Below are 13,471 nucleotides of genomic sequence, written 5' to 3' on the forward strand. Positions count from 1 at the left end.
CTCAAATGCATGTGGACCCATGTCTTTAGCTTCTTTATCAAGTAACATTTACTATGTACCTTTTATTGATTATTTCCTAGGAAGTCCTAAATCTATTTCATGAGGACCAAGGATGAGGTCTTGGGGAGTTTCAAGAGTTTAAGGCTCTTATAGAAAAATCAAACATGTAAAAAGATTAAGGTGTTGAGGTTTGAAAATGGAGGAGAGTATACCTCCAAGGAGTTTGATATCTTTTGCAAGAGAGCAGGAAATAAGAGGGAACTAACAATTCTATGCAACCCTCAGTGAAATTACATTGCAAAGATGAAAGATAGATCTATTGCAGAAACAACCAAATCCATGATTCATGATCTAGTCTGCCCATATGCCTCTCTGAAGAAACATGTCCGACAACTATATAAATTCTGAACAGGTGTTCTAAGAGAGTTTTGAAGGACAAGACAAGAGAGGAGGCATTCACAAGTGAGAAGCCTCAGGTCTCACATCTTCGTGTTTTTAGTTGTCATGTCTACAATCATATTACTAATGAGAAAAGGACAAAGTTAGAACCTTCTAGTTTGAAGAGTATCTTTGTAGGTTACAATGAGACCTCACAAGCTTACAGAGTCTACATTCCATCTCAATGGAGGGCAATTGTGAGCAGAGATGTAAATTTTGATGAAGATGCATGATCCTCTTAGTCTCAAGAACCTCCAACAGTGACCATGGAGGTAGAAGAGCTTGTTGTCCCAAGAATAGATCTGCAAAAATCAAAAAAATCGAGAAAAACATATTTAGATCAACAAGCTTCCGAATGTGAGGGGGTGCCTCTTTACCTTTCAATTCAATCGGAAGACCTAGATGGCTAACCTAGACATTGCAAGAGGCAACAAAGCAAGTTGGTGCTCCATCTACTTCCTTTCAAGTAATCCATCCTCCTACTTATGTTGCACTAATGTCTTCCATTATTGACACAAAACTTTCCAATTATGAGGTGGCAACAAGGAAGCAAGTATGGCAGAATGCCACAACGGAAGTACAACTTTGTCATGACGAATGATGTGTGGGAGATGGTGCCTAAAGTAAATGGGAAGTGAGTGATTAACGCTAGGTGGTTGTACAAGGTTAAGTGTGCGAAAAATGGCAACATAGAGAAATACAAAGCTCAGTTTGCAGCTAGAGGGTTCTCCCAAAAAGAGGGAGTTGAATATGAAGAGGACAATTGTTCCTATTACTAGGTATTACCTATATCGAATTTGTTATGTCTTTCGTAGCAGTGTTTGATTGGAGTTTATATCAAATGCATGTAAAACAACATTTCTTGATGGGTTGATATAGGCTTTGAGGTGCATGGACACGAGACTTGTCTTTGGAAGTTGAAGGTGGCCCTTTATGGGTTGAAAAAAGCACCACATGCATGGTACTCCATAATCCATGGGTATCTTCCAGGTTTGGGTTTCATGAAGTCAAATGTAGATTCTAATCTTTACAATTTGGTTGATCATTCTAATTTGCTTGTTTTAGTATTACATGTAGACAAACTTATACTTACAAGAAGTTCGGAGAAACTCATAGAATGGTGCAAGGTAGAGGTGGTGAGAAAATTTGACATGAAGGACATTGGCTTGACTAGGTCTAGAGGTATGGCAAAGTCCAAGTGAAGTTTTCCTTAGACAAGGTAAGTATGCAATCGAGATTCTAAAGAGATTTCAAATGATGGACTGCAAGCCCATGGCTACTAGTACTCCTGCAATAGTAAATTTGAAGTCCTTTGTTGATCCTAATTGAAATTTGATTGATCCATCTGTGTACAAGAAATTGATAGGTTCCCTCATGTATTTAGTAAACAAGGCCTAACATATTTTTGGTACTCAACATTTTGATTCAGTACATGGTGCAGCCCAAGCAAGTTCATTGGGTTGTTGCAAAACATGTGCTTTACTACTTGAAGGGCATAATGCATTTTGGATTGAGATATGTTGGTGGTGGGGAGGTGGCACTGCAAGGTATTTCAGATTTTGATTAGGCAAGTAGTGTTGGTGACAAGAAGAGCATGTTAGGGTGTTTTTTCAGTTTAGGTTCATGTAGGATTTTTTATTCAATGAGAAACAAACTTCTATAACACCCAATTTGGCAAAGGCAGAATATATGGAAGCCAATTATGTTGTTGTGAAGCCATCTAGCTTGGCAAGTTACTAGCAGTGTTGATATATCAAATTTTGGACACTATTGTGATTTATTGTTTGTACCAAGCAAAGTTATATTAAACTCGCTGAAAATCCAACATTTCATGATCGCTCCAAGCATATCGCAATCAGATACCATTTCATCAAAGACAGGGTTCAGAAGGAAGTTGGGGCTCTTTAGTACATTCCAACAAATTGTGGATATTTTGACTCAACCCTTAGCCAAAGGGAAGCTCAAGATTCTTAGAAAGCTACTTGGATTAGTTGAGAACACTTTCCATAGTAGAAGGAGTGTTAGAGAGTGTACCTCGAAGAAATATTTTCCATCAACAAACATGAGACTATCCTAGGTATTGTCCTTTTCAGCAACACCATAATTTATGTTGTGTAGAAGATAGATAAGGCACAAATTCCAAGGTGGTGACGCTTTTGTTAAATTTCCTTAACCCCGGCAACTAGCAAGTTATTTCCTATAAATTTACTTGCTATAAATTAATTAAATTGCAACTGTCTTAATAAAATGTAGTACTACGATTTTAACTAGTAAATAAAAATAATGGTGGAAGCAAATAAAACCAATTTCACACAAACAAAGAAATTTGTTGTTCATCAAAATAATATCTCAACATACAAGGGCTCCCTTATTGGAAAAATGGCCCACAGAGAAAATTGGAAATAACTACAGCAATTTAGAACCTAGCAAATCTGCCCCTAAAGATATCCAAGTTACACCTATGATGCTCCATATAGCCCTCATACAGTCTAGTAAAAACTTTTAGCAACCACATGGCCTGTGTATGGTCTCCTCAACCCAAATACGGCCTACCTTTGTTGCATATGTCCTGGTAGGGCTCATGTTCAACTTCTTGGCTTGCATAAAATGTGGTACGTCCCACGTATAGCCTTCCTCAGTTGTTGTTGCATGTTGTTACCTATACGACTAAGTACGGTACCCTTCAACTCCTGTAATTTGTGCTCAAAAATAAGGTACAGCCTCCACTTTTGTTGTACAGCCTCCACCTAATTTTCTGTAGCTGGAATTATCCTCATTGTTTCCTTGTTTCCTTTCCTCCCTTAGCCTAAACAACAGAAGAATATCCTTCATTACCCTTGTTGTGTTCTTCATGAATCATTGTCCTTTATGACTCAATGTCTCTTTGTTATCTTTGTCCTTCACCTAGCCTTGCTTTTATAATCTGGAGATATTGACCAAATCCATAACCCTAATCTCCAAACAAATTGATAGTTGAGGTTATATCTCACCTCACTTGAGATTCAACTAATTCACTAATGCAAAAACCTTTTCATTTCATTAGACTAAACTCGCTTTTTATAAAAAGCACTTCATTTTAATTAATCCTTTAATAAAAGAGAACTTGTTAAGGTTGAAGGCTTTGGATGACTTCCACATGTGTAGACACTTGGACCTGTGTCGAAGTTCCTATCTAATGCTATAGTCATCAACACTCCCTCTTAGCGAGGAAAAATTTTCTTAAAGAGCCACCTGGAACTGCCTTTCCCTTCGATCCTGGCACAATATCCCATGCATCATCCTTCAACATGGCATTCCTCCAAACCCATTCGTTTATTGCCTCTTCAATGATGCTACTCGTTAGTGCCATATAGTTCGAAAACTTCTTCAGAGACTTACTCTCCTTGAATGTGTTCCTAAGATCCTCTTCCTCTATCACTGGTAGTGGTTCATGAGATTTCCTAGATGCTAAGTGTTCCTCGAACTTCACATCTCTGCTCACAACTATTTTCCTCCTTGTTGGAAGGAAGATCCTATAAGCCTTTGAAGTCTCGTTGTACTCCACAAATATGCCCTTCTCTCTTGAAGGATCCAGTTTCATCCCCTTCTCCAAGGCACATGGATGTATAATGGACAATGAAAGATCCTTAAATGTCTTGTCTCTAACTTCACCCCAATGAAAGCTTCTTTTGGAGTCTTGTCCCCCAATAGCCTATGAGGATTCATGTTCTGCACATATGTTGTCGCGTTACATGCCTTTACCCAAAGAAATATTGGCAATTCCTTATCATGTATCATAGCCTTGGTAGAATTGATGATGGATCGGTTCTCTTTGTATGCAAACCCATTCTATTAAGGGTTGTACAACACTATCACCTCCCTCTTTATCCCTGCCTCCCTGTAGAAATGTGTGGTCAATGGAAGTTACTCAACCCCATTGTTGGACCTCAAGACCTTGATCTTACTTCCTATCTAGTTATCCGCGAGAGCCTTGAACTCTCGAAACCGACTGAAGGCCTCATCCTTGGTCTTCATGAAGTAAATCCATGTCTTCCTGGAGTAGTCATCAATGAACATCGCATAATACAATGCAACTTGCACAGATGCCACTAGCATCGGTCCACATACATCCTAATGTATAAGATCCAAGATCCCCTTGGACCTACTCTCGTTGCTTAGAAAATCAACCTTGGCATTCTTGCCAAGTTCACAACCTTTGCACATGCCATGCTTCTCAATACTGAAATCTAGGAGACCAATGACAATCTCCCTCAAAATCCGCAGCGTCCTGTATTGTAGGTTTCCCATCCTCTTATGCCATAACTCACATAGGTTGTCATTGTCATGTACTAAGGTTTGAATTGGCTTACACTGCAACTTGTATAAATTGCCCTCTTTGTCCCCAATGACCACTGTTGTGTTGATCCCTTGGGACAAATGAGTACTGGCCATTTCTAAAACATGATGGCAAAGCCCCTATCCTCCGCAACTGAGACTGAGAACAGATTCTTCCTCGGTCCTAGTACATATAGCACATCCTTGGATTCTAATGATCCTCCCTACTTGAGTTGGAAAAAGATAGTTCCCTCTGGCCTCACTACATATTTGGCATCATCACCAAGCTCCACATGAACCCCTGAATCTTTCTCCATAAGACTACTAAATAGCTCCTATGCCTCTGTCATGTGACATGATGCACCATTGTCCAAGTACCATGCACTCCTGGTGATGATGTTGGTAGAAAGGCAAGAGACTAGTGAGAAGTCCTCAAACTTTGTCGCAAACTCATCTAGGTGGATCTTTGTTAATGTTGTTATCTATTGTTGTTTCCCCATCCGCTTCTCCAGACACTGAGATGCTAGTGCCCATTCTTGTGGCATATGAAACACTTGATCTTGCTCAAGTCTTTCTTCTTCCCTGATTGTGAGTTTGACCCCTTAATATTACCCTTGGAACCCTTTCCTTTGCCCTTCTTGGCCTAACTAACCAAGGTCAAGTTCTTATCTCAATTCCCTTGCTTGTTGGCTTTATACTCCTCCGAGCCTCTTCCCAAATGCAATCATCCCAAAGCCTCTCCCCATTGAGAAGATGCTCCCAAGCACAAATCCCCTTGACAAATGGTTCCTACGACTTGGTGAAACCATTCAGTGCCATATTTACTACTTCTGCATCATCCACCTTTTCTCCAATCACTGCAAGTTGATCATGTATCTTTGTGATCTTTATGAGGTAGCCAATAACACTGCCAAATCTTGACATTTGCATGGATCTTAGCTTGTTCTTCAAGATCATCTTCCTATTCAAGTTGTCACTCTAGAACAAATCCACAAGAGCCTTAAACATCTCCCTAGCTGACTTCTTCTCCACCAAGTGACGGATCAAATGATCCTTCACGACATCCATAATAATCCACTAAGCTCCAATATCCTTTTCATAAGCTGCGAACTGCACCGGGTCTATCAATGAAGGAATTACCTTATCCACAATCTCCCAGAGATCATTTTCCTTCAATAGCAAGGTAACCCTTGCCAACTGAGGAAAGAAGTTTAAAGCACATCCGGCCTGTCTTCAGACCTAAGACTAGCTACTACCATTTCTAGCTACTACCTGTGTTTATTCTTTCAAGCAACCACAAGACTTTTACTATTGTTGGTTTATAGATCTGCTAAGATCTCTTCGCAAATCTAATAGATCGGAAAACTATTGTGGATCTGTGTTTGGCCCTTTAAACACCCACAAAAATTTTACTGCTACCAAATGAAATGACTGGTACAGCCTCCCTCTCTTCCTCTAAAGCGTACAGCCTCCACCAGTCTGACTACTGATTGATCTGTTATGCAACATTAAATTCAGCCTTCCTCTTAAGAGTGAAAGCTTTAGTACCATGTTAAATTTCCTTAACCCCAGCAACTGGCAAGTTATTTCATAGTAATTTACTTACTATAAATTAATTAAATTGCAACTTACTGAATAAAATGCACTATTAAAATTTTAACTAGAAAATAAAAATTACGGTGGAAACAAACGAAACCAATTTTACACAAATACACATAAATTTTCTGCCCTTCAAATCTGCTGTTAAAGGCTCCCTTACTGAGAAAATGGCCCACGGAGAAAACTGGAAATTATAGCAATTTAGAACCTGGCAAATCTGATCCTGAAGATATCCAATCTACACCTATACTGCTCCCTCGGCCTTCGTATGGTCTAGTAAAAACTTCCAGCAACCCCGCAGCCCATGTATGGTCTCCTCAACCAGAGTACAGACTCTCCCTACCGCATATTGCCTTGTACGGCCCGTGTTCAGCTTCTCAACCTGCATATGACCTGGTATATCCCGCATACAACCTTCCTCTCAGTTGTTGCTGCATGCTGCTAATTGTACAGCTGAGTACAGTACCCTTCAGCTCCTGCAATTTGTGCTCAGAGATATGGTACAGCCTCCATTTGTGCTGTACAGCCTCCACCTGTTTTTCTGCTGCTGGGATTATCCTCACTGCTGAAATGTTTCCTTTCCTCCATTGGCATGAACATTAGATGAAGATCCTTTATCACCCTTGTGATGTTCTTGAAACACTGTCCTCCGTAAATCAATTAATGTCTCTAATTTTTTCTTTCTTCTTCAGCTAGCCTTGCTTTTATAATCTTGAGTTATTGACCAAATCCCTAAACCTAATCTTGAAAGTGATTGAAAACTGAAATTAGATCTCACCTAACTTGTCAATGCCAAATGGTTAAATACATCTAATTCAATAATGCAAAAACATTTGCATTTCATTAGAATGAACTCACTTTTTATAAAAAAAAAAACACTTCACTTTAATTAATCCTTTAATTAAAGTGAATTTGCTAAGGTTGAGGGCTTTGGACAACTTCCACACGTTTAGACACTTAGACTTGTGCGGAAGTTCATGTCCGATGTTACAGTCTTACAGTTTTACCTTATTTTGCATGCAGATATATTTTTGCAACCCTAGGCGACTCATCTCAGATTATAAGATATGGGAGAGGGTACAGATCTGCACAGAGTTTTAAATTTTATTTATTACACATAAAATTCTGTCTAGCAATTTTTCCTGTGGCAGATTTTATTCAGCTGTAATGGAATAGCAGTAACAGAGATTTTTGACAGTGATCTACATGTTCTGTTGCATGTTTTCTAACTATGTGTGTTTATAGATTCTGGAGAGATTCAGATGGCAGTTTTTATTGGCCTTTAAATTCAGACTTGTTAGTTTCCGGTAGGAGCAAAATCTGTTTGCATGTGTTAGAAATATTCATCAGTTTATGAAGGAATTTTAAGTATTCTGTCAATGGAAGTGTTGGAATAAAGATGTAGCCCGTGCTTTGATGCTGTCCACAAAATGCAATAAATGGAAAATCAGGCTATTTTAGACTAACCGTGAGGTGTGAATTCCTTGTTAAGAACAAAGGAAAAAATTATTGGAGTTGCTTGCTGAAAAACATAAAAAGCTTGGTTAGGATCTCGAACTAAAACTTTCATGGGAACATGCATGAATCCTTGACATAGAACATGCATTCACAAATATTTTAGTAACTAATGGTGAACATGCATGTCACTAAGTCATTATCCTATTATAAAAAAGTGTATGGAAAAGAGGAAAGCTCCATAGAGCTGCATGGACTAAGCGTTATCTAAAACTCCCCACATCCCGGCCATTTCTTTGTCCTTTCAGGTGATTCTTCCCGCATATTCTTGACCGCTAATCTGAAACTGCAATCCCACCAAATCGAAGTTGCAATTTCATTGATCCTTAACCACAATTTAAGGGGTTTCGGGGGCCATGAATCGCCCCAGATCATCAAAATCGCAAATCGAACAATGTATCTCTCAGAATTTGCAGATCTATGATCAGCCGGATTCTGGCGAAAGCAAGCAAGGTGTTCTATTTAACAGATAGACGATGTCCCATGGAGCATGATAGAGATTTTGAGTTTCATTTTGGATTTAATCTCTTTACTCTTAATCGATTTATGTATGTCCTCTCGTAGTATCACTTTCCTTTTTCCTTCTGAATTTCTTATGCGGGTGATCTTATTTCCTGAATTCCATTCTGGTGTCTGTATGCTGTGTGTTTTACCCTTCCTTGTGATTCTTATATGTGTAATGTATTCTTAATTGCAATCTTATTACTAAAAGGCAAAGTATCAATTGTTGGGGATTATGGCTATCGCCTATGAAGATACTGTACAGGCCAAAAAAATGTTTCTCCGACTCAATGCCCTATATTTTGTTGTATCCAATTCTCCCGCTGAATGCAGAATCGCACTCCAAATAATTAAAATTTTGTATAAGAAATCCCAAAACAGAGCATGTCCGTCTTGAACACCCACTTTAAAGGGCACATAATTCTTCCAATTTAACATCGGAATCATTTCTATTAAAATGAACAGAACATGACCCAAATCACAGACAAGTTCGACGGATACAAAAAAGAGTCAATATAGGATTCAGACGCTACTATAACCCCGGAGATAGCAAACAGTGCATGAAAACAAGATTATTTTGGGGTTGACGATTGAAAATTCTTACCGTTCAGCAAGTTGGAGGCCAACTTGATATCCAATGGCTTCGATCCACCTGGCAGCAAGCTCTTGTTTGTTGGCATAGAATCTGCCACAGTAAGCAGCCACCATCTCCATTGTCACGCTGTCCACGCAACTCTCAGATACTTCCCTGACCATTTTTTCCGTTTATTTTGGGTGATTTTGTGATCAATTTTCCTCTCGAATGTATTTCTTCTCCGTGATTTGCACAAATTCCAGTGATGCTTGTGAGAGCGTACTCTTCACCTTATTACAATGGCTCTCTCGCTCTAACAGATGTCTGCATCATGTATTATTTTCCTCCTGCCTGGCTTTTTTCTGTAGATGAAGTACTGTTTGGTTTAAACCGTCTAAAATTAATGGATACCTGTTTTCGCGTTAACCAATATATCTATGGGCAGATTAATACAATTTGCCTAATTTTTTAAATGAACCCTTGATTAAAACCAGTCTCACGGGATTTGCCAGGTTATAATATTTAAGAAAACGAAGGGCCATTGATATGTTGAGTAAACAGGCCCATTTTACTAATTGAAAATTATAAAATATATAAGTGTATTAATTTAAGCGTACTTTCACTTACCAAGTGGAAGTTTAAAATATATAAAGGTTGAATTTAGGCTTTTGGTAAGTTTAAAATATATAAAGGTTGAATTTAGGCTTTTGTGATTCATATCAAGTTTTTTGAAAATTAAAATTGCATAACAATTCATTTTGTCAACGCATTTCGAACCAACAAGTGTGATTCAAAACATGTCTTAAAAAGAGTTTTTGGCAAAAATCGCATAACAATTCATTTGTCAACGCGTTTCGAACCAACAAGTATGGTTCAAAATACATCCACAAATGAATTGTGATGTGATTTTCGCCAAAAACTCTTCTCAAAAAATATATAAAGGCATTAATTTAGGCATAGTTTAATTTCATTTGATTTACAGATTGAAATGGTATTAAACAATTTATTCAAGTTCTTAAAAAAAAATTGTTGAATTTTAATTAAAATTAACTCGAAAAATGCTCTAAAAAAACCAATTATAATAAGTTTTCTCTAATTTATGATGTTGAGTTTTTTATAGATATTATTTATGATACAAATAAATGTTTCTAAGGTTTTTTATTTTTTGAAATAAAAATCATTTATGATGATGAGTTGCCCTCGGGGCGTAAAATAGATGGTGATGGGTGTATTGTTAAGTCACAATGCGATGTGAAAGTTATCGGTTCAAAACTCTGTGGGCAAAAATCCAGCCATGTGGGCAAAAATCCAGCCATGTTAAGAGCTAGTGTGCCCCACGCCACGTGCGATCCCCAGATGATTTTGATGGCATAGATGCCCTTGGATCATGGTTTCTCAAGCCACATGTCAAGCCTGATGTAATCTTTGATCAACTCAAACCACATAACAAACAAACAAAAATTTATGTTGATGAGCTTCCTATAAATACTGTTTTTATATAATACGAAGAAATGTTTTTAAGATTTTTTTTATTTTTTTAATTAGATATAAATTAATTAGGCCGATAGGCGTATCTATTTCAACTCACGGTGGATGTAGGCGTGTAGAATTTAATTTAATTTTTTAATGAATGGACTAGATTTCATGTCAATGGAATATTCTTTGTTTGGTAGAGCCTTCCACGGTTGTGATTTCTGTGACCTGCTTCGTCTTCTGCATTACAAAAGGATTTAATAAATATTTTAATAATATATTTGAAACATTTAGTAGTCCTCGTGCATGGAGCGAAACACAGGGTGGTGCTTCGTCTCCCCGAGGTGGCCACATTATGCATTCACTTCAGTTGTCGTTCCATGTTACAATCGGGACATTAACCCATTCTGTTTGCTCCCAAATGATGTGTTTTTCAATTGCAACCATGCACGGATCCACTTGCAATCATCAACCCTAGCAAACAACAGATTCGTAATCCGCTTTCAACATTCAATTTGGATCATCTTTTGGCGACCTAACCATATTAATACAACTTACACAGATGAATGTCGTTGCAATTTCTTTGTTCGAATACCTCAAAATGTGATGAATTAATTGAATGGCATCGGAAATGTTTGTTTTATAATCTCATGACTTGCAGAAATGGCGAAGATGCACAACGCAATTAGTTCGAGACACCGGAGTTTCATGATATGCGCCCTTCTTCTTCTTATAATAATATTGGTGATCCATTCACTTGAGAGAGGTAAATACTTAAATGGGGAGAAAATTCTTTTCTATATGCAATTTTTTTTGTTATGATATTCGTCAAATTCTAATTACCATTGTTATTAATTAATTGTTCATATTCAAATGCAACCCTCCAATTGCAATTTCAGAAATGCATAGGAAAATTGGTTCTGCATAAGCAACAAATTTCATTCGGTGGATATAAGTAGTCTTTGATGGAATCATGCAGTGTCTTCCCTAAATTTTTCGATAAGTGGTGGATATATTACAATCAGTCAATGAGAAAGAACTAGTGCAACGAAAAGAGGTCGATGAGGGCTACGATTTCAATATGGATGAAGAGGAATGCTTGAATTGGAGGATTCTTGTAATAGCCCCGAGTTAAAAACTTCATGTAATAAAGTTAATAAAGGCAAATATAATAACCATGGTTATGGGACACTTATTCCAAGTTGAATGTTGGGCAGAACATCATATTGTGGGTGTTTATTTCGATTTATTATGGCAAAGGCTTTGGAAAGAAACGAGGCATTAATTGACATTTTGTTTATGAAAATAATGGAAAATAGGAGAAAAGGAAGATGAAGAGCCATGGGTTGCATGTGAGGAGGAAAATAATAGAAAATGGAGAAAATAGAGGCCTCATTAATAAAAAGGCTTCTCAGGCTCAGCTGGTACCTTTTGTCAGTGTAACCTTTTGTCAATTCAATTTTGGAGCTCTCTCTCTATTCTCTCTATCTCACAGACACTCTTGGACACTTAGAGCATTCTTGGAGCACTCCAGCATTGGATAAAGGCTAAACAAGGACAAAGAAGGCAAGAGGAAGCAAAAATCAAGCAAGGAAGAGCAGGATCAAGTAGCTACAATGGGTTTACTTGCAAGTATCAATTTGCATGTGTGATTTCCTTGCTAGATTTGGCATGCATGGTACATGCATGTGTGGTTTTGGTTCTCTTGTTGTCATTGGCATGGGGTTTTCCAAGTGTGACAATGTTTTTCAGCCTTTCCTTTCCATTTCTGAATAGCCATGGTGTGATGGGATTCTCTTATTTTACTTGAGCTAGATTGTCGGGTGGATTTGAAACTTAGTGAGGTGGTCTCTGAAAGAAAGAACACATGGCCTAGTAATCCCTGAATCGGACTCTGGATTGTGGAAAAGCTGGATTTTGTGTACCTCAATGGGCCTAGGAATCCTTGACCGATGAATGGCGAGATATACGGTAAAGCCTAGAGGTGTGTGCCCTTGATCAAGCCTAAGAATCCTTGGTCAGTGAATGGCAGGATATACGGTAAAGCCTAGAGATGGAATCTTGATATGGCCTAGGGATCCTTGACCATAGTATGGCGAGATGTACAGTAAATCCTATAGATTAGGAGACAGGAAAATTCCTTATTGTGTAGATGGAGAAATCTGGTGGCATCCAAGGGCGATTTTAGGGTTTCCTATGTGCTGACTACTGTGCAGGGCTGGAAGCAATCACCTATCGACTCTCAGCACTGTATCGCAAAGGTCAAGAGCTGACTGACCGAATGGGGGCAGAGGGGTCCAGTGGGACCCCTACTTTCAAACAGATAATTATGCAGAAGCAAAGACCAAAGAAGTATGAAGGGGTAAGAATCTCAGGGCTTGATAATAACAAGCCGAATGGCAGAAGAAACAAGGAGAAAATACAAGGAGAAACTGACAAGCCAGACCGCACAACGGAAGGCAATGGCACAGTGGGTGAAAGCCTGACAGGAACAAAATACAAAGTAACCTCAATAATTAAATCATCAGAAAACGAGGAGCGACCAGCAGAAGAAGACAGGGAGCAAACTGACAATAGGCAAGGAATGCCGGAAAAAGAAGGGGAGACAAGCACAAGACCCAATATAACCTCTGCTTCAACTGGGGCCTGCAAACCCAAAAAGACCAATAACCTTAGGGTAGTAATTACTGACCCAGAGATTCAGCTTACAGAGAGCATATGGCAGAGCATGCTGTCATTTGTAAATTTATGGGTATTTGGCCATCTGAAAGGACTCTTTGTCATTGGATCAGACAACAATGGAAGCCGAGAGGGGATGTTAAGCTTCATTTGGGAGCCAAGGGCTTCTTCACAGTTGTTTTCTCCAGCCTAGAAGATAAGGATAGAATTTTTGAGGGTGGTCCTTACTTTCTGGCTTCAACTGGTCTGTATATGCGACCATGGAAACCAAACTTCACCCCAGAAAAAGAGTCTTTCACCCAAGTCCCAGTTTGGATACGATTGTTCTCTCTCCCTATAGATTATTGGGGTCTAAATGCCTTGAAACAAATAGGTGAC

The 13,471-nt window shown here is 38.5% G+C and overlaps 1 protein-coding gene across 1 annotated transcript in view; it reads right to left on the minus strand.

Annotated features, from left to right (window-relative positions):
* LOC149254190 (uncharacterized) overlaps positions 1-9,361 on the minus strand; it is a 62,901-nt gene extending 53,540 nt beyond the window's left edge. The window contains exon 1 of the mRNA XM_089460074.1: positions 8,972-9,361. Within this exon, the coding sequence (XP_089316200.1) occupies positions 8,972-9,123 (152 nt within the window). The 5' untranslated portion in view covers positions 9,124-9,361. The remainder of the gene's footprint in view (positions 1-8,971) is intronic.
* Positions 9,362-13,471: the final 4,110 nt, after the last annotated feature.

Source organism: Pinus tabuliformis, chromosome 7 (genome assembly GCF_031772625.1).
Source record: "Pinus tabuliformis cultivar Carrire ecotype Pingquan chromosome 7, CPIR1, whole genome shotgun sequence".
Classification (NCBI taxonomy): Eukaryota; Viridiplantae; Streptophyta; class Pinopsida; order Pinales; family Pinaceae; genus Pinus; species Pinus tabuliformis.